The 27,271-nt window shown below is 42.4% G+C and overlaps 3 protein-coding genes across 15 annotated transcripts in view; 2 read left to right on the top strand and 1 right to left on the bottom strand.

Moving 5' to 3' along the window:
• Window positions 1–10,649, top strand: part of LOC100644003 (Down syndrome cell adhesion molecule-like protein Dscam2) — a 173,307-nt gene extending 162,658 nt beyond the window's left edge. For 9 of the 11 annotated variants that reach the window (XM_048414430.1, XM_048414439.1, XM_048414431.1 and 6 more), the window contains 10 exons: window positions 411–625; window positions 1,690–2,283; window positions 2,609–2,878; window positions 3,075–3,529; window positions 4,233–4,506; window positions 4,592–4,750; window positions 5,472–5,626; window positions 7,656–7,875; window positions 8,388–8,478; window positions 8,564–10,649. In XM_048414430.1, coding sequence (XP_048270387.1) covers window positions 411–625; window positions 1,690–2,283; window positions 2,609–2,878; window positions 3,075–3,529; window positions 4,233–4,506; window positions 4,592–4,750; window positions 5,472–5,626; window positions 7,656–7,875; window positions 8,388–8,478; window positions 8,564–8,828 — 2,698 coding nt within the window. In that variant the 3' untranslated portion in view covers window positions 8,829–10,649. The remainder of the gene's footprint in view (window positions 1–410; window positions 626–1,689; window positions 2,284–2,608; window positions 2,879–3,074; window positions 3,530–4,232; window positions 4,507–4,591; window positions 4,751–5,471; window positions 5,627–7,655; window positions 7,876–8,387; window positions 8,479–8,563) is intronic. The other 2 variants (XM_048414437.1, XM_048414441.1) reach the window with 2 other exon arrangements.
• Window positions 10,650–10,748: 99 nt separating this feature from the next.
• LOC100645937 (actin-like protein 6B) lies at window positions 10,749–15,517 on the top strand. The gene is made up of 6 exons (XM_003393784.4): window positions 10,749–11,126; window positions 11,217–11,411; window positions 11,796–12,233; window positions 12,875–13,215; window positions 13,309–13,404; window positions 13,530–15,517. Exons 1-6 carry the CDS (start codon window positions 10,958–10,960, stop codon window positions 13,692–13,694), a joined length of 1,404 nt encoding a protein of 467 aa, XP_003393832.2. The 5' UTR covers window positions 10,749–10,957; the 3' UTR covers window positions 13,695–15,517.
• LOC100646374 (battenin) lies at window positions 14,278–27,086 on the bottom strand. 3 transcript variants are annotated; one of them, XM_048414464.1, is made up of 9 exons: window positions 25,930–27,086; window positions 22,703–23,147; window positions 21,379–22,585; window positions 19,180–19,337; window positions 18,340–18,498; window positions 16,895–17,231; window positions 16,489–16,638; window positions 16,221–16,361; window positions 14,278–16,069 (listed from the first exon to the last, which is right to left on the bottom strand). In XM_048414464.1, exons 3-9 carry the CDS (start codon window positions 21,571–21,573, stop codon window positions 15,929–15,931), a joined length of 1,281 nt encoding a protein of 426 aa, XP_048270421.1. In that variant the 5' UTR covers window positions 21,574–22,585; window positions 22,703–23,147; window positions 25,930–27,086; the 3' UTR covers window positions 14,278–15,928. The 3 variants fall into 3 exon arrangements, with proteins under 3 accessions (XP_048270421.1, XP_048270420.1, XP_048270422.1); XM_048414463.1 differs by having other exon boundaries at window positions 21,379–22,617; XM_048414465.1 differs by having other exon boundaries at window positions 21,379–23,147; window positions 25,934–27,086.
• Window positions 27,087–27,271: the final 185 nt, after the last annotated feature.

Genomic DNA, 27,271 nt, shown 5'->3' on the forward strand with positions numbered 1-27,271 from the left:
TTCTTACTCTCGTGACCTGGCTCTGGATAGCTTTGTTCTCTTTTTAAAATGAGATTGATCGAGTGTATTTTATGTGTATCTGATATTCAAAGAACAATACAGGACATCGAACCTCGTATTAAATCAGAATTATCACGTGCCGTAAATACTGCGTTGAGGCTCTATTTACACTAAATTGTACCGAAAAAAAAAAAGAAAAGTCCTGCTATCTCGTGCATCGATATGATGTTTTATTTGTACTAATCTGATTACCAGACTGCGAATCTTTATCCATTTATGGAAAATTCAAATGTGCAAAGATCCGTAGAATACGCGTAATGTACTGAAACGTAACAGTCGTTATAACATTTAATACGTATAAATTAATCGCGTACAGGATATTTCTAAAATTAACGTTTGGAAATGTACAGGTTGGGAGCGGACCAGTACACATTTCGGACCGTAGAGAGGCGAATTTCTACAGCGAGCGTAGCCTTAGGACTCGCAAGAACATCGATGCCAGGCAGACAATATCAGCTAACAAACTTGAAGAAATTTGCACGATATAGCGTGGTGGTGCAAGCGTACAACGTGCTCGGCCAAGGTCCCATGACGCCGGATGTGGTTGCGACAACCCTCGAGGACGGTAAGAAATACCTTAGACGAATGAATTTCCTTGTTCATTTTTCTCCCGGAATTTCGCATTTTCCAACGGATTTCCTGCAAATTTTGCAAAACCGAACCCCAAAGAGACAGAGGAAGTTTACAAGAAAGAGATTTACCGAATACGATTTGGCGACGATCAAAAATTCATGAACGAAATAATACCGGTAGCTAGCGAGCCTATCATAAATTCTACTATGAATACCAACCGCTGTATATATATATATATATATCCAGTGGAGTTTCGAATAAATAATAAATTCAGCATCCGGCTTGCCTGAAACTGATCTGCTTGCAAATAAGTTCTTTAATCCTGGGCGTTGCGAAAGCGGCCCCGGTTAAACTCCGAAGTGGCTTTGCCAACGGCAACAACTTTTGGTAGCCGACTCGCGTCTTTTATGGACATCTTTCGTAGGAATATTCTCGGGAAAAACCAACAACTCTGCGCGTCAAAGCTGTTCGATGTTAAAATTTTCGGACGAATTTAAAAATAGTTTCGGAAACCGAGTGGAGCTTGTCGTTTCTGTTCCGGTTTGAAAAAAGTTGAAAGTTAAATATTGGTTTTTGGTCGCTCGCAGACTAACGGAAAATAGAACGCGCTCCGCTACTTTCGCCGATTTATTATAAACGCAAATGTTTGAAAATAGTTGAAGCGCGTAACGAGATTGTGGAAGCTCGGCAAGCGATCTTAAACTGCGGATAGTGGATTGAATTTAATTATTCTTAAAATAGAAAGTATACAATTAAAGTAACGCCAAATATACTTTTGCCTCGCAACCTATTAATAAAGCTTTAAACGATCATCGCGTATAATACATTTGTTGCTCCGTCGTATTCGTAGAATATTCACAGAATTCGATCGTCGAGCCTTTAGATATAATTCCTACGTATACTAATTGCACTTCTGAATAAAAATCGATATTCATCTACGTGCTTTCTATAAATACAGGCAATCCGAAATATAGCATTTTGACAGCATTAGCATTTCTAATGTCAAATCTAGTATGTTAGCGTAATTGACTGGCGACATCGTTGAAATGTCCTCAGTGCCTAGCAGTCCGCCGCAAGACATTCGGTGTACGCCGCTGTCCTCGCAATCACTGCAGGTCTCGTGGGACGCGCCACCCGACTCCAGTCTGAACGGTATTCTGAAAGGCTACAAAGTCATATGGGAGAACATGAACGCCCTGACCGAGTCGCCTAAGACGGAAACCAAGATCACCACTGCCTTGACCGTCGTGATTCACAGCCTCGAGAAGTACACGAATTATTCTGTACAAGTGTTAGCCTCGACCAGGGCCGGTGATGGTATCGCGTCCTCACCTTTGCATTGCGTCACCGAGGAAGATCTACCGGAGGTACCAGCGGGCGTGAAGGCGGTCGTCAGGTCGGCGACATCGATTATCGTATCCTGGCAGCCGCCGCTCAGAAGCAACGGGAACATCACGTCGTACAACGTTCATATCCGCTGGGTTGGCCCGGAGGGAAAATGGTACAAGCGGGCATTGCCTCCGTATCAAACCAGCTATCAGGTGGAGAATTTGCACAAGAAAAACCAGTACGAGTTTAGTATCGCGGCGGTGACCTCGGTGGGTGAAGGACCGCAAACTCAGCCAATTACGGTTTCACTTTCTAACGAAGGTCAGTTTTGTTAAACTTAAACCTGCGATATTTTATTTTAGTTATTTCCGAACGACTTTGTAACTGGTTCCGATAATTTTACGATTTAGAAATACCGAGACTATATTCGGTAGCAGATGTGACTTCGCGCGAAGTGATCGTACTCCAAATTTTATATTTATCTATTTATTTTCATGATTAACGTATTTAGTACAATTCCCCGGTATAATGTTAATATATCATTGATAAGTATTATAGGGTTGAAATTGGTGATAACGTCGTACCGTGGGACTTCTAGTCTCCCAAGTTATCCCAGTTGAGTTTTTATTATTTCGTTGTGTTGCAGTTCGAGCGGCGGTATTCTCGTTCGGTACAGTATTGGTCGTTCCATGGAAACAGAACGTGACGTTACCATGTCAAAGCGTCGGCAACCCTGAACCATCTGTGACATGGAAACAATGGGGCCAGATAGTGAAATCGTCCAACAGGGTGTCCTTGCTGACGGAAGGCTCCTTGCAGATCATGGACCTTCATCGGGAGGATAGCGGAAATTACACTTGCTACGTGAAGAATCGTCACGGATCCGATCAGATCACGCATCGCTTAACCGTGCAAGGTAGACTGATCGATTCGAGACCATTCTTCTTGGAATTTGTCGAATCTCAAAGTATTTCATCGATGAAAGAAAGAAAAAAAAAATCATACACACGTTGAATATGAAAATTGCTCCCGAGCTCGGTTAAGATCGCGACACGAACTAACGAGGGAAATTCAGGAACACGTAGAATAATTTGGTTACGATGCTTTCACAGTTCCTCCAGCAGCCCCGTTGCTTCACGCCACCAGCGCGACCAGTAATTCGATCAACGTCCAGTGGAAGAACAGGGACGATGGCGGCGCCTCAATCAGGGGTTACATCCTTCACTATAAACGAGAATCCGGCGAATGGGAGGAGGTGAAAGTCTCCCACAAGATCAACAGTTTTGTGCTGTCACGGCTATGGTGCGGCAACGATTATCAAATGTATCTGACAGCGTACAATCGGATCGGTATGGGCTCGCCAAGCGAGATTGTAAAGGCCACGACGAACGGATCGAAACCGGAAAGCTCGCCTAGCAACGGTGATAAATTCATCACTGTGAACGTATCGTGGATCACTCTTCATCTGAGCATGTGGAACGACGGAGGGTGTCCTATCACGTATTTCGAGCTCGAGTATAGGAAGAACGGAGATGACATCTGGACCTTGGTGTCGAATAGCATCGAGGTATTAAAGCCATATGCAATCGATTCTTTTTTTTTTCTCAATAATACGATTTAACTCTTTCATCGTTGATCAAGACGACGATGTAACGAAACTCTATAGCAGAAACGTGCGTAAAATATAGAACAAGAAGTTGTGTATATGCGTCTTGTTAAGTTCATACGTATATATTTCAAAGCGTCATTTCTCACAGGTTATTATGACTCTTATTTGTAGTTTTCGACGTGTACCTATATAACACGAATGAAAGAATTAGCACGTAATAATTGTCTTGTAAGGTACTGTCGAGAATTTTGGATCTTAATAGCCGAAATAATGGTATATAAACACTAAATTTACACTTAGAATTCATATTAGAGTAGTTATATATTTATTTGATAAACGATTTCAATGATATTCGTCGATACACAGTTGCACGCGTCTCGGCACTATCTTCCATACCCGACTGTTAACCGACTGAACAGTTTACATTCATTTGTTTTCGAGACGCCGCGCACACACATACTTCCACACACTGATATTCACATACATGTATTACTACTACGCGACTAACCTAGTCTAGCACATAAAATTATACATATCTCAATAAGTATAGATTCACCTTTCCTTATCTAGAACAGATAAAATGTTTAAGAAGACAGACTAGGTATTGCAATAGCATCGATTCCTGGTATGATAATAAATAGCGGTGACGTTTGTCGTCCAGGTACAAAAGACGTACACGCTCAGTGAGCTGCAACCTGGGAGCACGTACGACATTCGAATACGGGCGCACAACAACGCTGGTTTCTCGGTCGCCGAGTACAGGATAACGACTCTGCAACCTCACACCAGCAGCACCGTGCCATCCGTGGAGATCGATCACTACATTCCTCAACACACGTCCGTCTACTCGGATCTAAAACTGATAGTCCCTCTGATACTGAGCTCATTGGCGATCATTGCTGCCGCTGGTGCTGTGTTTTATTGTTTCCGGAAACGTTAGTAAAAAGAATTAGTCGCGATTTATCCGCAGAGACGACGAACCTCTGCGTGCGTGTAACGCTTTGATGACAATGACCGTAGGTCCATTTATAGGAGAGATTGCGAGCCTGCACGACGCCCAGACTGCGGCTGCCTTAGACAATAAGCAGAACATGGAGCAGCGTGAACAATATTACGCGACCGTGCGCAAACCGCTTCGCTCGCCGATACACGAGATGGCTACCTTGGAAAAAATTCCAGGTAATTGGAGGGGGCAAACGCTTGTTTAGCGCCGCTCGTTTAATTAGCTGATTAACTCTTTCGTCGTTGAATACAAAGTGTGAATTTTACTAGCAATAAAGGTAGTTTTTCAGTAGTTTCTTGTAACGCACGGTCAGACAGCCTTGACAGCTCGTCTCAGTTCTTGCACAAAAATATCTGGAATAATCCTTTAAACGTATAGTATTGCTGTCTGGAAACATATTTTCCAACGTAGAAAACGCATAATTCACTGTGCGTAGTGTGTATCGCTACCAAGATTAAGATTTACGGAAAAAGTAATTCTCTTTTCTTTTTTTTTTTTTAATTTGTTAGCGGATTATAATCCGAATGTCTCGTTAATATTATTCGCAGCTATTGCCTTCTTTCTAATATAGAATTGTTATTATCATAAAGTATTTTAGAATATTCTTATATAATGAGCAAAGTATTGATTCACAGTAATTCATGATTTACTTATATATTATACGGAGCTTTCTCGTAAATAAAAAAAGAGAAGACGCTTACTCTTCTATGCTCTTCTCATGGTACATAAACTGGCATTTTCACATGTTTGATTACATTTGAAAAATCATGCATTCAAAGATCGCATAGCATACCTATGGGACAGATGATTGCAACAATGGCAGAGTTGACTACTTTAAGATAGACGATAATTTGAGGAATTTAAGAATCACAAAGAGATATTGAAAAATGGTTGCAGAGTACTCGGAGGACATTTATCCGTACGCGACCTTCCAACTAGAGGAGAGCGTACCGCCAGGTGGTGATAGTCGATGTAATTCCGCGGCGCCTCTTCAGACCTTCGTCTATCACGATCCTCGTCTGTCCACAGCCGACACTCTTCAATTACGAGAGGTATCGTCCCACGTTCAATTTGCTTTTGTCATTCACCGTCGCTTTCTACTATTCGCCATTCGTGTCTGTTCATCAAACCAATGGGAAAACACACTGCGCACACCGCATGCATCCTCGAATTTGTCCTCGAGTTTACCACGTGTAATTGCTTGAGATAGAAGTTCGTATCGTTGCAACGTCTGGTTTTTAAAAAATGGCATTGACGTCGTTAAAATGCTGTAACAGCAAACTACGCGATACGCAGCGCGCGATAAAAGAAATTATCTGCCTCAATAACAATCCGGTCTATCTCTTTAAAGAAGTTGATAACAAAATATCGTTTAATTGCCGTTTAATTCGTTGAATATATCGTAAAAAGGGACAAATACGTACGAACTTTTATCTCTTGTCGAAACAGCTCTCCACTAAACAGCTTCGCTTCCATCCCGCTAATGTCACTGTATATTTCCCAAATAAAGCGTTCACCGTTCAAAAATTCTCTGTGAACCGGCAAAAGGGAAACTGTGTACGAATCTCGCTTCAGCATGTTGTACCAGAGCTAAGGCACAGTCCCAATTGCATTTCGCGTGTGCACATCGGTCTTGGCTATCGGATTTATTTAGAAATTGTCTGGCACGAAGACTTGTTTGTACGATTTTTTTTTCCGCGAGACAATCACGAGCTCGAAGACGATCCGTCATATAAATGTTCGTAAACGACGACGCAGACCGCGACGAAATAATTTGTCAGCAAAAGAACGTGTTTGTAGAACGAATGCGCGTGGATCGAGTAGAACAGATGTGCATCATAGAGAATCGATCATTGTGACTGCTGGTCCCACCTTGCTTCGTTTCGCATCTGTCCTGATCAGTCCATCGAGGAACCGCAACACCGATGCAAACGATACTTTTCTTACATGTATTATATTCGCCATTCTACACATCTCTCGCAAACTCTTGTCATTACTAGCTCGTATAGCTGTAGAATAAGAAAGCATACATTGTGTCAAAGCGTTCTGGCATATCTCGATTGTAGCACCGAGACCAAATACAATCATAGAAAAATAAAAAGAAAAGGACAGTAGTGTGGATTGTGAAGTTTAAAAGATCTCAAACCGATCAATTTCCAAAAAGTACTCATTGCAAGGCGTAATAGAAATATGATCAGAAAAATATGACGATTTATTCAGACATACAATGTGTACTTATACTTGATGGAAGACCGTACGTACGTGGTGAGGTCATAAATTAAAATATTAATGTGCGATTAATACAAAAGAATTGAGAGCAGCACGTATCTTATAGAAACGTCTTAAATTCTAAATTGTAAAAGTTATTTGTGAATCGATATATCAGATTCCTTTAGAATACGTAATGTACACAAATGTATCTATATCGTGCGAAAAGTAGCAGGTCGCGTATTTCTAAACTCTTCTTTCCAAATTATGTATACTATATATACGACTTTTTAGTATACTCTAAAGTTTGTTGCAAAGAAAGAAAGAATTCTGAATTCACTTCGTACAGTTCTGAGCGAGGTTCCGAATTCCTTCTCTCTTTATATACATACTGTATCTCACATTATTATTTCGATTCTCAAAATACTTTAATAACACTTGACCGATTTTATAATCTCACTGTACAATAGAAAACTCCGTTTATACGAATACCATTTGTGCGAGCGAAATTATAATTAGCGTCTGGTTAAACAAACTCCTCTTGCGATGAAATCCACTTGAAAGAAACCCACTCACGGGCACTGAGCAGAGTCAGCCAGCTCCCGTTGTGTTTTAACTGCGATTATATAGGCTTCTTGTTTCCCGACGGATTCGTATAAACAGGTTTCTACCGTACATCTTCCACCAACGGTACGTCGGAATCGATAGCTCTGATCTAAAATCTGTAGGTTAACCGCTAGCACGGACGTCGCTGAACAACGATCCGCGACGGACAAATCGATTCGAAAGATTCGAGAAAGATCGGTGTAGCGCGCCTCCTCGTTTCCTCGTGCGAATGTGCCAATTCATCGAACCAATTCCGTCTGATTGCAGTCGGATTGCAACCGGTACACTAAGGTGCGCGGAGGCCGTTCGTCCTCTGCGCCGTTGCACAAAACGCACAAGGTCAGTCAGGGCAAGTCCGAGTCGGAGGAATACGACACCCTGGGCTCGGACAGCGACACGGAAGTCGGGACCAGCAGCCGAACCGAGTCTTCCAATCACCTCGTCGATTCGCACCACTCGGTGTCTGCGGCCGACTCGCGTGTCCACAGTATGCAATCTTTCATCCTTCTATTCGGTTTACGCCTTGTTTCATCCTCTCTCTCTCTTTTCTCTCTCTCTCTCTCTCTATCTATCTATCTATCTCTCTCTATCTCTCTGTCTCTATCTGTTTCTCTCTATCTATCTATCTCTCTTTCCCTTTCTAGTCTCTGTCTAGTTCTATTCGATTATAATTGAAAAGTGGGGGCCGCCCTTCTCGTTCGTCGACGTCCCTTTCGATCATGGTTACGAAAATGAAAAAGAAAAGAAAAAGGGAAACGAAAGGAGAGGAGAGTTACCTAATATTTCCATGCACCGCAATACCACCGGACATCCGTTCCCGTTGCCTGTCTATATACGTTTATTAGAGTGCACCGAAACATGTAATCGAGTATTTCACGCTTGTTTGTTGTTATCGTCAAACGTTGGAACGGAATCAGGCGGTTGTTGGAGAAATTTCGCCGAACCATACCGCGTTTGTTTCTATCGATCGTGGGAAATCGTTACGTTTTCTGCTTTCAGACTTCCTGTACCATGGACCAGAATCTAGCACGTCTACAGAACCCTCACCGATTTTTGAGAGAAAATCGTTTCCTGGAAGGGGAAGATCCAAGTAAGCCACGTTGATTCGTTGTGTTTAACTGTGTTTGTTAGAGGAGAAGTTAAAAGGAAGTAACGATGATCGTTGTTCGTGGAAGGATGTTACAGCTGGCGCGTCATACCAGCGAGGAGACCCGTTCCAACTTCGGCCCAATCTCCGGGTTTGGCAATTCCAAGCACCAGTCGAGCAATTCCTGCTCCAATCGGGACCAGGAGCGTGACGGATCAGGGAATCTGTTCGTCCCCAAGCTGGACCCACCCACGGGCTTCTCCGACGCGTTTGAGCTAAGCGAGGCAGAGTGCGACTTCGATCGCGGCCACAGTAGCCAACGAAACGTCCGTGACTTCGTAATCGCGGTGTAAATAAAAGAGAAGGAAAAAAAAAATACGAAGAACGTAGAAACTACGGTGTGAACCTCTACGATGCATTCAGCGAAAGAAAACAAAAAAATACGAAACCACATTTCAACTATCTCGATGTAAAGAAAAACCATCGTGGTCCGTCTTTCGTTAATTATTATCATTGGTCACTGTGAGCACAGCGGCCACTGATCATGTGTCCCCTGTTCGTGTTCCTGGCCTATGTCGATGGGAAAGTGTCAATCGTATCCTATAACAAAACGAACGTACTGAACTTAACCATGTGTTCTTTTAACTGCCACTTCGTTCGTATTCGCGAGAACCTGCGAACACGCGTAACAACACCATTTGTTCGATTTTTCACGTTTCTCGTTTCGGCTGCCAAGCGAATCGCACGATCCTCTCAGCTGCTCCTCTCGGGGCAATTCGATCAATCAGAACTTGTCTGTCGACTGCCATTTCGTTCGAGAAAAAACGATTATCCTATGAAAGACACGAACACGTTCTCTACTTTTGTAAATTAGGCAAAGTCTCGCAGGTTTTGTCGAGAACGATTCTTATACTTAATTGCTCGAGCTCGATCAACACGTCCTTTTAACTCTGTTTTACACGAAGACTGCGACAGAAGAACATGCTGCACCGTAAGCGATCCACAGGGAAGGTTTTTACTCGCCTTTGCGAAAGAGACTCTTATTATCTCGTATTCGTTAACCGAACACTCGAATCGTATGAGATACTATCGTCGAAGGTGAATCGTCCTATTGTTGAGACTACGTCTGCAGCAAGCATTCACGAGCAAACGGTTTCCATTCTACCGAGTGCATATCCCGAGCGAGCAATACGCGATTTGTTACGAGTTTACTTGGTCTTCCAATTTCGTAGATCGTTTCTATCTACTGATTTCAACGTCGTCCTTTTTGAACGAAGAAACGCATGGACAATTACTTTCGCATCTCGAACGAGCCAGCATGTTTTCTCGTTCGTGTACCAACCGTGTGTTGTATACATGTATAAATAACGAAGCTAGGCCGCGAAGAAATGAAAATGATGTTTCGTCGTTGCCATCGATGTTGTTTCATTTACGCGAGACTGAAACGTTAGTAGATGAGACGTGTAGCGTAAACTTTAACGTTCAAAGCAAAAAAAAAAGTAAGATAAAGTAAATAACTAAATAAACTATTGTCTATAAGATGTCTGTACTTACCATGCTGTTAACTGTGTACGTATTGTACGTCATTACGTACGCGCGGCCGCGGATCGCGAGAAACGAATCTAGAAGAGCAACAGAAACACGATGGTAAAGTGTTAAACTAAAAATATGTCGTTTCGCCGCGTTGAATTTCGCGCGTCGATTAACGATCGACGGACCGAGTGATACGCTAAGGAAAACGGACAACAAAAGCAGAAAAACAAAAAAACAGATAAGATAAACTAAAATAAAATAAAAGGCAGAGTATTAATGAATTTGTTCGACTGTCGTTAAGGAAAACGCACCCACCGAGTCTGTAACGCATCTGTTGTCATCGAATCAGTTTAAACCGTATGTACAAGCAAACCGATCGTTCACTCGGCAACGTGACGATGATTTTTGAGTCTGAGTGAGTGTTCTCTCGTTATGTCGGAGTCCCCGATCAGAAAGCATCGCGAAGCAAAGTATCGGGGACTACGAAGGAAGAGATATCGATCTGTTGACAAATCGTATACTTTATAATATATGAACAAATGATTTACCACGAAATTCGTACTATTGTGTTTTTAGACGACTTTAGATTGTTTATATTCTATTTACTTTGTAAAATATACAACACTAATTCCATAACGGAACACCGTTCTTGTTTGAAATATTATTTCCCTTTCCCTTCCCGTGTCTACCGTACTACCAATCTTTGAAATAAAAGGGACCATCGGAATCCTTGAAATCCAACACATCCGTGAAACTACGTTCTCGACGATAAAATTTAATAGATAATAAAAGCAAGGGAAAATCCCTTTTCTCCAAGACCAGTTCGTAACAATCCTGCCGTTAAGCTCGACGAGAGAAAATATCCGTGGAAGCTGTGCCCGGACGAAAAGGGTTTCGCAAATGTGCTGATCGATCGCGTTTCGTCCTCCTCCCGATCGTAGATTCGAATATGCAAAAGGAGCAATGTGGAAACAGTAGAAGGTCGCAGAATCCTCGATATACGAGTACGAGGAAGGAAGAAGGAGTACATGGACCGGTGAGGTTGAACAGGGTTGCTGAGCATGCGCCGACGTTCCTGTCCTCTCCAGATACTATGAGCGGTGGTGTCTACGGCGGAGGTATGTGATACGCGGTCCGCAATATTTCCGGAAAAAAACGTAACGTGGTCTAGCTGAGAATTCCGTAAAGCGTTTGGATTTTTCCCGTAGACGAGGTCGGTGCTATAATTTTCGACGTTGGACACCAGAGCCTTCGCGTGGGTTATGGCGGTGAGGATACACCGAAAGCTGAAATTCCGACCACCCTCGGTGTATGGGAGGACACGATCGACTCGCCGGACGGCAGTCAAAACGTCAGGAAGCACTACAACATCGATGTCACGGCCATTCAAGTGCGAAAGAAGGGTACGATCGTTTCACAGCGTAATCCTATCAGAGGAAACACGATTACGTTTCGCTGTCCAGTTCTCGCTATGTGACCATTTTCCTGATCGTAAATTCCATTAAAACGTAGAACGATGTCTAGCACATCTTTTTCCGAAATAGAACTCGACGCAGTCTCATATCGTTAATACGTTTCACCTGTATCATCTTTACGTTACGAAACGCACGACGAACTGTATTTACTTAGTGTTTGACACAAACAGTTTGTAGCTTAGTCGACAAAGGACGAAAAGGAAAAAAACTTAAATCGAAGCACGGGAAGTAAACTTTAACTTGCGATATAGAAGATCACGAATTGTAAAAGGATCGTATTGTATGTATTACCTACGATATATCTTTTTCTAGATATGGAGATGGTTAGCTTAATGAAAGACGGCATGATCGAAGACTGGGAGATGTTCGAGCGTCTAACAGAGTACACGTATAAACAACGTCTTCATGCTCTTCCGGAGCATCATCCGATCTTGATGACCGAATGTCCCTGGAACACCAGATTGAAACGGGAGAAATTGCTAGAGCTGATGTTCGAGAAATTCAGCGTTCCAGCGATGTACATCTGCAAAAACGCGGTTTTGGCCGCGTATGCGAATGGCAGATCGACGGCCATGGTCGTAGACAGCGGTGCGACTCACACGAGTGCGGTTCCGGTGCACGACGGTTACGTTATCACCCAGGGAATCGTAAAAAGCCCACTGGGCGGTGATTTCATCACGATGCAATGCAGACAGTTCTTCGAAGAAAAGGAAATCGAGTTGATGCCTGCTTGTCTGGTAGCGAGCAAAGGCAAGTTGGCTGAAATTTTCAACGAAATCGTCGCGCTTTTACAGCGACGAATCGTCGTCAACGGATAAAGAAAAGCAACAATAATAGCGTAATTCGATCGACGTGGACGGTATTGATGGAATGATTAAATATTGACTTCAATTGACACTCGCTCGCTAGACAGATATTAACGCGCTATAAAAAGCAATGCTTAGTACATCGTAGAACGACGTCTATTATAAGGCACGAAAGGGAGTTAAATCCTTTGAACGCGCATTTTCAACGATGAACGCGCGCTGTGTGCAGAGCACTTGAGTCGTAATGCGTTGAATGCATTCATTCAACGTCCGTGCGCCTTTACCGCACGTGCTGTCCAGATTTAGCGAACACTTATCAGCGTTAAAGAATGTTTAGAGTTGAACATTATTCCCATCGACCTCCTTCATCAAAACCTTTTATCCTCTAATATTTCGCACTTCCGAATGTAACTTACGTCCGTCTAGAGGAGCTTTTCAACGCTTGACATTGTATGTGCCACTCGAAACGCTTTTCCTAAGTCGAATACTCTTGTTTCATTCGCAATTGCTATTCTATGTCCCGGATTAATCGTATGACTACATAGCACAACAACTGAGAATCTAATGTAATAAAATATTATACAGATGTAGTTCGCGAAAGAGATACACCACGTTGGACCAGAAGGACTGGACCTCAGCCAACGTCTTCCTGGATGAGCTATATGGTCCGAGAGCTGTTGCAAGACTTCCAAATGAATTGTTTACAAGTGTCCGACAGCCCTTACGACGAGGATATGGCCAATACTTTGCCAATGAAACACTACGAGTTCCCAACCGGGTACAACGACGATTTCGGCTCCGTCAGACTGATGATTCCGGAAGCCTTGTTCGATCCCAGCAACGTGAAGGGCGTTGGCGCCAGCATTCTTGGAGTTGGCCCACTCGTCACGACCAGCGTGGGCATGTGCGATATGGATATCAGACCTGTAAGCTTCAGTCTATTTTTATCAATCACACGGTAGCTTTAGGGAGAAGTCGATGACTCCATAACCGTTAAAATGGAACATTTCTGTTCTTAGAGCCTGTACGGAAGCGTGGTGGTCACCGGTGGTAATTCCTGTCTGCAAGGTTTTAGCGAAAGACTGAATCGAGATTTAGCCAGCAAAACTCCTCCAGTAAGTATCTCTGTCATTGCGTTGAGATCTTTTGATAGAAAATAATTCTAATATATATATATAATTCTAATGGAAAAATTATCTTCCTTTTATCGAAATCAAAATAACTCGTCCGATTATTGCAGAGTATGAGACTGAAAATAATTAGCGCGAACAGCTCGAGCGAGCGTCGTTACGGTGCCTGGATCGGAGGATCTATCCTCAGCTCCCTTGGATCTTTCCAACAAATGTGGCTGTCACGGCAAGAGTACGAAGAATCGGGTAAACTGATTCTCGAGCGATGCGCGTGATCAAAAGCTCAAGCATCAATCAAAATTATTCTTTGTAATTATTTTTGCAAATCGTCCGACAATGTTGTGTGGGGATTTATCTATTTTGTATGTCGTCGAGGGGACAATTAGTTGCTATCTTTAAGTTTTCTATAATCCTTCAGAGCGTAAGGGCCAACGTAAGACAATACGAGCGACTAATATCAAACGGGTTTGCGACAGACGCGTATAGAGGTTTAAACAAAATTTCAACAGCAAGGAGAACTTAATGTATTTGCCTAGCCTGTTGAAGTAAAACTGATCGGAGTAAAAGGCGCAATCCTTGTGGAACTCGCTGAAGCAAAACCTTCTTTTTATGGTAGTTAAAACGCTCTTCGCAGGTGAAGCGACGAATTCTTTCGCTTCGATTACACGCGTAAGTTACAGCGTAAGTTAGACGTTAGACAAATGTATGCGGTACGCTTCTAAAAGAACAAAATACAGTTCCTAACTGCTCGAACAATCTTTCGTTTGTAATTCACGAGCACAGATTGGTTTACATATCATGATTGAAGAATCGATGATTCCTAGGGATAATGAATATGGAGGAAAGAGGGAGCGCCGCTTTCGAAAAAGAATTTTTATCGTTTATTTCGAACATATTCACAACAAGTTACATATTTGAACAATATTTCGATTTCGTTTGTTTTTCACGCTTTTCTGTTGTATTCGTTCTTTCTCTTATTTATTTTCCTTGTAATAAAAAGAAAAGAAAAGAAATAAAATACGATGAAATAAAATTAGGAGAACCGCGAACCGCAGAACATTCATTTTAGAACGCGTCACAAGCAGTTCCAATTTTACAACGATAAATATAATATATATATATATATATTACAGCGTAATAAACAATATAATATTTCATATATAAATATATATATATACTATATATATTTATATCTCAAAATAAATGTAGGAATCAGTATTATCGGTATATCACATATACAATATGTATTTAGGAAAAGGCGAATTATTTTGCTAGAAGAATGGAAAGGACCTTTCTCGACCATAACGGCGACGAAGAATCGTTCGTCGAAATTTCCGGTCCTACCGTATTTACTCTGCGACTTGATATTATAATACTTCTAATTAACACTCTCTCGTGTTTCAACAAATATCCTTTTAACGAGGAATGTTTGAAATTTCGACCATGATTAAAAGTCGATTTGACGACTTTGGTTTTGCAAAAAAAAGGAAATAATTTTTAGAAACACAACGCACAACTCGTGTTATGATATCGTGACGTGGCCAAGCGAAATACGAAATTCGTCGAAAAACGAAATAAACCGAGATAATCTCGTCAGCAATATTTTTGAAACGGTATTTAACATATGGACACGAGTCGTGCATGAACAATAAAAATATTGTAAATCGAACGCTGTCCCGTTCATCGAATGCGCCTATAACGCATGACGAAAATCGATGTGTTACGCTAACTACGAATACTGGTGGTCGTTCTTGTTACGATCAATTGTTAAACGACGTATAAACCTATTAGCTAAGAACGCACAATGAAACGCGTAGCCCATAGTCAGAAAATTTTAGGTCGCGTTTACGAAAGCGTAGCGCCGCGATATTCGACAACAGAGATCGAATGCTGTTGACGCGTAAATCGAGGCGAGATTTCCTCGTCTATATTCAATTTCTGGTTTCCCTGCTGCGCGATTCGCTGCTTTTTGCTCTTCTTTTCCGTTAAGGAAAAAGAAACGCACTGCGAAACGAAATCAAACTAATCGTAAAACAATTCTGTTCCTAATTCTTTAAATATTTGTACCAAATAAATCTGAGAAGGATCGAACTTATAATCTAGCGAGTTAAATTTCTTGCTTTTTTTCACTTAGGAACATCGGTATCGATAATACGTCTTTCCGTCGAATCGTAGTCTAATTTTTAAGCATCGTCCATGATTCCAATTCGATGGAATTTCAATCGACGAGCAGCATCGAATAAATTCTATGTTTTCGAAGTTAATGCAAACGAGGTATCAAGCTTGATCATGGCGATACTAATCGCGTTTTGCTACAATAATTGACGGTAGCATAATAATGGCTAGAAACCGGAATGATGTACGAACCACGTTACGTCAGTTATCAACATTATCGAAGCCATGATGGCGTGTCGAAGAAGATTCGGTAATAAATAACGTATGTATCACGGCGTCACGACCCTACTTATATTCGCATGACCGTTGTTAAATACTATCTTATGTTTGTCTCCTAGCTTCCCACTCGAGACGGTTGTGGCAGTCTACAAATGGCATTGTGAACCGGCATAGACAACCATCCTGCCAACGCGATTCCAATGGAATCGGCCATCGTGGCAATTCCCAAGGAAATTTTACGATCCGCCCTTGGAATCTGTGAAATGACAGAAAAAAATACGACATTGCGTTCTTTAATGATATTCGGTGAAATACAGTCGGAGACTATTTTTAACGCGAAGAAAGATAACAGTTTCGTATAAATTGACCATTGACAATGGTGAGCTGTCAAAGTAAAGTTACGTTACCTCGGTAGACATTCGATAAAAAGTATTCACGTATGCTCCACCACCAAGAAGGCCCTCCCACAAAACGAACGCGAACACGATCCAAATACTGGGCAAGTAGTAGAACAGCGTCTCGAACAGTAGAATTATGACATTGATAAACTGAAACAAATACGGGGTTATCGTAAATCGTATGTATTCGATTACGACCGCGATAAAATCAACAGCTTGTACGTTGCCGTTCGAACGTGCGTAACACGAGTAAACGGAGTTTAATCGGTTCTGTTACCTGTAACAAAGCCATGATCCAGATTTTGTTAATCGTGACGAGATTGACGGACGATCTTGAGATAAACACTCCTATCTGATAATCCACCTGGAGCCAGCGATATTGCTCAGCGTGCGTCAACCAAATGTCATCGAATTCGATCAGCTCGTACTGAAAAATTAGCGTTACACGTGTTCAATAAACACCTGATCTATATTGTTCTTCTATACATACGACCGGCGGTAATTGTATCTATATTTAGGAGGTGGAAGCTAGCAACAAGACTCGGTAATCTTATAACGTAAATTATGCGTAACGAAAGACAAAAAGAAATATAATGTATGTATATAACAAGAGCGAGAGAAGGAAAGATAAAGGGGCAGGTAAACAGGATTCTACAAAAGCTCATGTAACGAAAAAGCATTACCAATCCTTGGTTAATGAAATATTCGAAGAGGTACACGAGCCCAAGCGGGATCATATACTTCATCAATCCCGGTACCAGATTGATCTTTTCTTTAAAGCTCTTCCTAGGGATCTCAATGATGTGCTCTTGACTGTCGATACCGTTCTTAGTGATCGGGATACTGGACTGCGGCGGGTGAACCAGAACCAACCAGAAAGTGATTCCTTGTATAATCGGTACGATTAACATAACTAACAATGTGTCTTCGTTACTCAACCACATGGTGAGAGAGGCATAAGATAGCGCGCCAATTATTCCGGCGCCTCCAGTACCGGAAGACCATGTCGCGATTACTTGTCTGCGAAATAATGAATCACTGTCAGTTATCGGTCAATGGCAAAGGTTAAATTCAGGATGATTCGACATACAGCTATAAAAAAATGTAATATCTAACGGTGATAATATGCACAATTACGGAAAAAACAAAAAATATACGAAATAGGAGAAAGACGAAGATATTGAAATATCGGTGTGATATTGGGAAGACGACGGTTGGCAGTAAAATTTTCGCGGTCGATCACATTAACGGACACGTTCGAAACGCACGTTTTATGGACACGTGTTATCTCGTGTTAGTCGCGATCGCATTCCTTTCGTTGAACTTTAACAACGGCAAGGTTAATCGTTAGTGAAGAAAGAATGGCAAAGAAACAGAAATATATTATATAGATAGCATTGTAATTAACACTTGTTGCACATAAGTACTGACGTACCTCGTGTTCGTAACGAGTCTTTTTCAGAATTCCCTACTGTACTTCTACATTATGCATTCTGGTGCTTTTTTTAAATCTTATTTTCGTATCGGTTCTAGAACAGCAATTCATATTATTGTTCTATATTTTTAAACATGGAAGGCCAACCTGTCGACTGCCGTTATCTTATCTCTACTTTTCTTTGCACAACTGTCTAAATGTCAATACTGCGGTTTTATGCGCCAATACCTCGATATTTGCATCAAGACAGACGTATTGCATCGTATTTCTTTTTCGTTTTATCTTTTTACTCTTGTCCGTTTTTATCCGTACCCTTTGTCTCTATACTTTATTTTCTTCTACATCTTTCTACACAGATAATAAATTATTATCGCTTTCGTTGCATAAAAGCACGCTATACACAATGGATAAAGGAAAACAAAATACGATGCGTTCGATTTACAAAAAAGGCTACGTAGCTATTTACCGATAGCCTCTAGTGGTTATATACATTATTGCGTTCGTACGGAAAAATGAAAAAGACACTATGCTTAACTTAATGCCTGTACGTGATAGCCTTCGATGGAACAGGCGGGTGGAAAATTACTTCAGAAAAAAAAAACGATCGCCATTGTTGTTGGAGAAGAATAAAGAAAAATAATACCAACAATGAAGAACAGTAAAGTATAAATGAACAGAAACGATGATACTTACTTGGGGTATTGGTGACTGTAACTCAGCAGAGTAACTTCTCCCAAACCGGAAGAGAGTGACGTTACAACGACGCCCAGAATGGCGAGCCATTCAGTAGTGCTCAACGACACCATAAGGAATCCTGCAGCGGAAAATAACACACAGGTAGCCAGTCGAGCACTGTAATTAACGATTCGATTAATCGATTAGCGTTTCATTTGCGGGGAAAGGAGCGACGTGCCCGCGGAGGGACACGACTCCGGGGATGATCCGTCCCACGAGAAACCGCGTGTATTTAGCGAGAAGCATATGACGTTGATCGCTTCTTACTACGCTGCCTTATCTAAAGGAAATGCCTTTTCACATGCTCGATAATACAATTCGCGTTCCACGAGTCGAGCTGAACAAAATCAACGATCACAGTGTCATCGTCCTGTTTTTATTTTTATTTTCTCGAATAATTTATGCATATATATATACATATACATACGTATATAGCACAACAATATCATCGAGACGATCCAAAGAAAATCATCGATAAGATAACCGAGTTAGACATCGCGCGGTCACTCGTTGGTCTACGTCAAACATATCGTAGAATCGCGAAAGCTGACTAATGTTTTGATTTCGCCTGTGTGTCATCTGAGTAACTGCTGCTGCTGTTATCGCGTGAAATATTCTAAAAGTTAAAGGCTCGCTTCCTGACATTTCGTTATCGTATCGCGGCTTTTGTTTTTTATCGTCGCAGTGCTCTTGCTGGCTGCTGCCACGCAAAAGTGTCGTGTGGTACGCACAAATTACGATTAAATGGAACGATAGCTACATAATTAGAAGCAAAAGTAGAAATAAACGGATACTCACTGTACGTAAAAAGGCAGGAACGGCGTGATCGTTTTCACCGCTAACGATGGTAATATATCCGCTAGCAATATGGCACCAGTGGACAATGTGTTGCAGGATCGAATCCCGGTGGTGTTGGTGGCCGTCACGGTGCCATTCGTGAATTCCATGATAGGTTCCTTCGTATAGATGAAACGAAACCAAAAGGAAGGAGGAAAAAGAAATAAACTAGATTAGTATAGCATTCGCGAACAGATATGGGAGATATTACATTTTACGTAAACCAAAAAAAATCAGCTTTGTCTATTATTTTCTCACAATTCGGTTCGTTGGTTGTACATCGCCGCGGAAGTTATCGGATACCGGTATCTTTATTTCACGAACATTACCACCTTGAACGAGTGGAATATTAATCTGTGCGATTGTTACGTAAGTTAATTCGCGTTCGAAGCATGCTGGAATCGCAGTCGGAAGAAACAACCACGAGGTTAGAGGAGAAGGCGTAAGCAACTCCACAACACGATGCGAAACGCATACATAGATTTGTCGATGACATAATAAAATTCCTCGCGTACAAGAATCTGTTCGGTCTCGAACACGTAATTCAGATTAATTGCTTGCTGCTCCAACGACTTCTCTCCTTCTCTCCTCCCCTACCGTCACCTCTTGTTTCTATTATTCCTTATTAATAACCGTCGTCGTTTCGTCCACATCGAGATCGTGGATCACGAGGAACGTTGTTTAAACGAGGCTATTAATCCTCGTGACGGACAGACTCGCTGTGGCGAGATACCATAGTGCGAAACGCGGAGTAATCATTAAATCGTAAAACTTTCAAAGTCCGCTTAGTAATATTTCAGTCGAACGACACTCCGCCGTTGTTACTGATTACACGGATTACCTATGCAGACCGTGTGCATCGTTTACAGAAGCTTTTGAAATCGTCTCCAAATATCAAGATATTTTTCCTTGAGCGTGAAACGTCATTTACGATTCCGGCTAATCAAAACTGCTACGTTACCGCGTTCACTTCAAGGCAATAACGAAAAAGAAAAAAGTAAGCTAAAAAGGCGTAAAAAGGATTCGCGCTTAAACAAACGTAGAAAAACGCGTTCTCATTAACATCGATGGATTAGTTGGCGCCTACGAAAAGCCGATATTTTATTTGGCAAATCGTCGAAGTAGAAAGAAATCAACGTCACAATGTCGTGGTAAATCATTTGGAGACGAAATATCGACCGTATTAAAAACAGCATATAGTTTCGTGAGTGTACAGTCAAGACACCGACCAATGATGTTGCAACGTTTTAAATCCGACTCAATGACTACATATTAGAAAGGGAGGGGCCGCGAAACTTTCATCCAATAACAATAACATTTCGTGTCCGGCAATTTGCCGTCGATCGGTGCCACGTGCCCAGTGCAAGTTCGTTTTTCTTCTGTTCTTTTCGCGAAATTTTCCATTAGCCCGCCTACTCTTCTGGCAATCGGAGCATCGTCGAGTGACAACAGGAATCCAATCGATACAAAGACCTGTGTAATCGCTGTGCTGTAATACGGCCGAATGACGCCGGTGATTCATCGAGTCTTATGCAGGCCAGGCGTCACACGAGTAGCGTACACTACTACTCTGCACGCTCGACCGTTGGCTCGTTTCGCTCAAACGAGTTTGCCGATTCCAAGTGAACGCGTTGCTTTATCACGTCGCTATCTATATGTCGCAATTGTTTTTTATGCTTTATCTGTTCTAGTTTATCGTTATAGGTAAATATGAAAATCTTGAGAAGCTCCAAAACGCGTCACTGGTTACACGTTGTTTCGCAATCGACCGAATGCCAATCGAGCGATTCGGGACGGTCGATGAACACGCGAACCCACCGACAGATTTACGCGTATTTAACCGATCGACTCTTAAGGCGAAGGGATTCGAGTTTTAAGGGACAGACACGAACAATCAGAAATTAATACGTGAAGAAGTCACGTTGAAGATGATTCATGATTCGTCCCGTTGCCGCAAACAAAGATCTCCGAGTTTCATTGTATTTTCTTATTTTCTTTCTCTTCCTTATTCCTTCGAATCGTAGGAAATACAAAAAATACAAGTCTAAGAAAATTGGAAGAAAGCGGAACGAATCCTTTTCCCGCCCCTGGCAACCCTTCTCTGACTCCGATCAAATATGCGATTCGCCAATGGATTAATGAAACAAAATTACCACTCACCATCGTCGTGCCGAATTTGCTCTCAAGTATATCGTGCGCGGCGCTAAGCATCACCACGTATCCGTAATTGTTGCAGAGTCCGAGTATCCAGAAGGCGGCGAAATTTCGCCATCGCGATCGTACCGCTATCGATTCTTCGTCGAACACGTCGTTCACCCGCCGCTCCGAGACCGTTAACGGTTTGCCCTTTGCCATCTTCAACTGCAATGGTATATACTCGTACCTTGCTTTCCTTTCTATCTTTCTATCTTTTATATTCCACTCCGTCGTAACCAATTTACTTCTCCGTTTTTGTTCGACCCGCTCTCGTTCCTTTTTTCCAACAGTCGGCTTTTCTTTCCTTTCGTTCAACTTCGATCGTAGTTAATCCTGTTCCTTATCCCCAGCCTTTTCCTCCGTTTCCTTTCGTCCCCTGTGGATCCTGTTCTAGCTTCCTCTTCGCCTTGAAAGTTTGCACTGTAGTTTCTATCGGAACGGGGGAGGGGAGGACCTAAGTGGAGCACGTGGTCCTTTTAAATCTGTCCCGGGTTACGGCAGCAACGATTTCGTTTCTCTCTTCCTCGTTCTCAGAGATGGCGCACACCCATCGGCTTCTTTCTTTCTTGTAAGACCTTCTCCGTCGTATTCCTTGCCCGCTCGTGTTTCTCCTTTTCGAGCGAGTTTAGAGCACAGTCAGCGCGCGGCAAACCAAGCTTCGAGAAACTTCTCTCCTTCAGTCGCTGTATTTTCTTCCCGCCACTACTCACCAGGAGTATCGTACCGTACGAACTTGTGCCGTTTCGAATCTAACTCGATTCCCAATGAAAACAAACGTACTGGTAAATCTATTATTTCGTTCGGTCGAAATTCCGCGACTCTCCTTGTTACTTGTATATTTTATCGAGAGAAAGGAGGGGGCCGATGATTTCTCTCTGTGCTTTTTATCGACGGTTACGTGGAAACTTTTTCTGAGCTTCTTTTTGCTCGAAGGAACTGTTACAACGTTTGGCTTGTATATTCTTCTCTGTCGAAGTTCAAAATCAAGGTCCCAGGATCTACGGATCGATCGCTCAAGGTTCCACGCCAGCGAATGTAAAATCCTTCGATCGGCGCGTGCTTCGAGGAAATTGGTCGAGAATATCGGCAAGCTATTTACGGTCCCCTGGCCGTTTCCTGATTTATTTTCGGCGATTTGACTCACCGTGCAGTTGAACGAATTGTCCGTAAGCTATAAAACGTACGGGCATGTAAAACCGTGACCTATACGAACACGATAGATAGAGCTTCCTGCTGAAGGAACGATGCACAGAACCGATCGGGTTCGTTTTTACTGAGAAACCCCTACCTTCTATGTTCCGGTAGAGTCAGCACTCAGCACCAGCGACAGCGGTAACCAAGCTTCGAGAAACTTCTTTCTCGCTTTCTTCTCAGCAACCGACGCGTTCGATCCAAGCTGATCCTCGCTTTCTCGCACGAGTTTCCGGTCGAAAATGAGTCGAATGTTCGCCGTTTTTAATCAAAAGTACACGATCGATTTGACTTAGCTTGTCCTTCTCGTCGCACGTTCCCTTACTGGCTGTACAATGTATGCCAGCCTTATCGAAACCTAAGCTGTTTATCGTTAATCACTTCGTTTCGTAAAACGTGCCGTGTAATCTTTGAAACAAGTTGAAAACAGTTTCTTCTGCTGCAGCGCTCCTTATCTTTCTCTTTCCTTTCTTGTCGCTGATCCAAAGACCGATTAAATTTCCGATGGCTCTCTGGTCCGCGTAGGTCTTCACAATGTGTCCCTGTGGACAAGATCGATATTTTCTTATGAAATCTGACGCCGCCACGGTCGCTGTCTCCAACGAGGGAACTGTTAAAACGGGAAAGTCAACGCGCGAAGGTGTCGATTAAAATTGCAGATTGGTTACCTGTCAATGAGGATTCTACACTTTATGCGTTACATACGCGATCGATGTTTGTGTTTTATTTTAATCGTCAAAAGAGAAAAAAAGGAAAAAAGCTGTAGAAAGCAATAAAGAAAAATACGAGGTCAGGCTGTTGGCTACGAGAAACAAATTGATAGCCGCACGCGCGTCGGCAGCTGGCTTTGCGGACTCGAATTATTGCACCGCGAGTCCGGTCTCAACGAGTACTGATTTTCATGCCGATCCGCAAATCGCGTATACTCGATCGTCCGCCAAAGTACAAATAACTAAACTTCGTTCCAAACGAACTACTTAAGTTCTCTTCTTTCCGCTTCGTTTTATTTGTATCATTTTTCTTTGGAAAATCACGATCGATTCAGACGTAATCAGTAGCAATTATTCCCACAAAAAATGCAGGAAAAAGAAGGCACGCGAATTGCGTTCTAACTTTGATTTTCATAAATGGAACGGAAGAGAGAGAGAGAGAGAGGAGAGGAGGCGGCTGTGTGAGTGGTTTTATTCCACGGTAAATAGGCACACCGCAAAACGTGTCTTAATTACATTAAAACGACGTCCTTGCCAGCGTTTTCTAGTTCTAGGAACAGACTAAACTGGAGACCTCGAGACGATGCTTCTCGTTCCTCGCGAAAAGGAACGCAATGGATCGCACGTGCTGTACCTTCGATCGACCCCAATCTTATTGCTTTTTCTACCGACGATCGAACCAATTTACAAAACCAATTTCGGAACGATGCAAACAACAAACTTGTGTGTATTACCGCGTCTTTTATCTTGGACAATAGAAGTGCTCCTCCTTCGCGTTGTTTCTTCTTCCATCACCAACGTGTGATGCATTATGATACAAAAGCGACGAGATGGCTACTTAATCGCGATCGAGCGTGATCTTACGTTCTAATTTTACTGTCGTTCCGATAAACAAAGACTTTCGCTGTTGCAGGAAGAAGTTTGGATTAAGATCGAAACGAGAAATGATATAAATTAGCAGCGATGCTTCCGTATTTCCTTCGCGCTTAAGAAATTCGTTAAAGACGGAACAGCATCGGATCGAAAATAAATCGAACGACGTGGCAGTATTTCATCGCGATCATGAATGTATCCGATGCCGACGAATTACGCGATGTCGTTACGATTTCGCGACAGCAACGAAGCTCGGTTCCACGATCATATATTTCTAATAGCAGAATCGTAAGTTCGTACGCATTGCTCCAATAGTCCATTAAGGGGTAGCATTACGTTAAAGCGATGTTTTGTTTGCAATTTCTCTCAATGAATTTACATCATCGAATTCTATTTTTAAATAGCATTGCGTCTGTGAAATAAAATTCTAAAGACTCGTTAAATATTCTTGTCAGCGCCATTCTCGTCATCTAGATTTAACGTTTAAAAGAAATTGATCGTTTAGAAATCATTGCTCGGTTGATCTTTAACCCGTTACTTAATGGATTAAGAATACCATTTTTCATCACCAGACCTTAATGTACATAAGTACGTTCGACTCTGCTCGCGTAGCTTATCTCGCGGCCCTGTTTCACACAGCTAGCGGCAAGAAGATCGTTTTCCTCGACAGCGTTTCTAGGTTCTCTCTCGAGTCTTCGGCGGCTCGAAATAATAGCCCCTGACAGACACACACGACTATTGTCGGAAAGTTGGCCGGCCACGCGATCTGTTTCCACGATAGCCGAGTTCGAGTCGTTTCGCGGTCATGCTACTTTTTTCACGCAATCAACGTCGTCAACGGGTCTTTTTCTATTACTCCTTCGCTCTTCTCTGTCTTCCTTCCTTTTTCGTCGGTGAATGAGTCTCCGTGAAAGGCAGCGCTACAGCTGGCCAACTCGATGCATGACTCATTAATCGCTTGGCAGAGACGAAATTTTGAAACCAAACGAAGAACTAAACTTTTCACGTATATTACGGTGAAATTGTTATAGAATCTTGCAGAAACGAGAAATGTCGAAGGGAAATGAGGCAGCAGCTGGTTCTAGTTATTTCTGTGACTCGAAACCGTAAGATCAACGATCGATGGAATGAACTGTGTACGAGTGCTGTAGAACTCCATTTGCATCTGAACTCATCTGGATGACAGATAATTCGCATAACTGGTAATATAGTACAAATATATAAATGTAGTAGAAATTCGCCAATTTTGCCTACTATCCAGTACTTTGTAGTGAATCGCACGTTAATTAAAATTTCCTATCGATAAACGAACTTGTAGCGTATATCGAAATTGCAAACTTTACGTAACAGTTGATGAGTCACGTTAATTGTTCAAATGCGTTCGAGCTTTTCGCAAGGTGAACGATAAAGGGACCACGAGACCAACACCCGTCCAATTCTCGGTGTACGTTTCAACGACGCGTTCTCTGAACGCATGTCACCGGTGTAAACATTGAACGATCGCGTACGAGAAGAGAAACGAAGCCACGATAACGAAAGGTTGGAGCGCGATGCGAACCGCTGTCAGGCTACGATTTCTTGGACAGCTGAGATAACACTCGGGGTGTGCGGACATCGAGCGTGAAACATAAATGAGCGTAAAAAGAACGATATATCGAGAGACGCTTCGAAAAACCAGTTGCCGATACGAACAATTCGTTTTCTCTGAAAGAAAAACGAAAAAAGAAGAAAATGGTAACACTTACCTAATCACCGTTAGTACTCGATTAAATGCGGTGACCTTTGAAATATATTACAGGAATTGGGGCTGGAATAAATCTAAAAGTCCTCGTAAAAATAATAAATATCGTTATCACAAATCACAAATCACAGAGTAGTAAAGATTCTGACGAAGTATATCACAGAGTATATGTTGTTCGGGTCAAAGATTCGGTGTAATACAAACGAGACCTTCGGTTCTTGTTTCTTCTTCTTTCTCTTTTTCTTCGCCTTTGTCCTCTTCTTCTTCTTCTTCTTCTTCTTCTCCTTCTTCCGAAGCTAAACGATCGTCACGCACAACACTGAAACAGACTGCCCTTAAACTGAGCTAAAGGAAAAATCGATAAGTTCGGCGCGAAAGCGTCCGCGGCTATCGTATCGTAGCTTCTAGAAGAAGTTCGATGTACCGACGAAGCGCACTGATTCTGTAAAAAAGAATTCGAGCAAGTTTCCCGAACACCGACGCTCATACAATACACAGCGTATCTCTGCGCCTTTCTCTTTCCTTCTTTCTCCACTTTGCTTCTTTTTTTCTTCGTTTGACGTTCGCGACGACTCGCGTCGTCCTTTTTCCTTTCCCCCAGTCGCGCTCTCTATTTCTTTTTTATATTTATTTTCTTTTCTCTTTGCTCTGTTTCCTCTTAACGAACGTTGCTTAATGTTCGTTCGATTGATGCTACCGCGATCGAACAGAAAAGCGTTGTCGTAATAGAAGACAGTCTCCGACTTACTTGACTCGCAGCTGCAATCGTAACACGTGGTTGCCGCGGCGAGTTTCAGGTTCGAAATAAATAAGCTCCAGGCGAAATCACCGAGTTATACGGCGGCGACGCAGGCCCGACCGCTCTTCGAGCTCGGTTCGGCTCGACTCGACCGCTCTTCGAGCTCGGTTTAGCTCGGCTCGACCGATCGGCAATAAGCATTCCGCTCGCGCACTCTGTCCCCGAAGCGTTCCACCAGGCCGAAACGAACCAGGCAGTCGGCTCACGACCGTCAAGCCAACCGATTCTTCTTTAGTAAAGCGCTTTTCTCGATCGCCTACCTTTCCCTTCCTTTCCTACCGCGCTCTTCTCTTCTCTGTCCCTTAACCGATATATTGCCGATATATTGCCGAGAGTAGACTGGGAATCGTTGTCAGCGTTACACCATTTCTCATCCTAGTTGCAAATGTATCAGTCGTCTATATATCGAATAGCACGAATTAAGCGCCATTCTCCGTGATGGCTTTTTAATCGAATTTTATTGTTCGTCACAACGTTTCAATTCCTCGACTCTATATGTATTGTATCACTCGCTGAAAATAAACTCGCCGTGCCTACACCGAT

Source organism: Bombus terrestris, chromosome 2 (genome assembly GCF_910591885.1).
Source record: "Bombus terrestris chromosome 2, iyBomTerr1.2, whole genome shotgun sequence".
Lineage (NCBI taxonomy): Eukaryota > Metazoa > Arthropoda > Insecta > Hymenoptera > Apidae > Bombus > Bombus terrestris.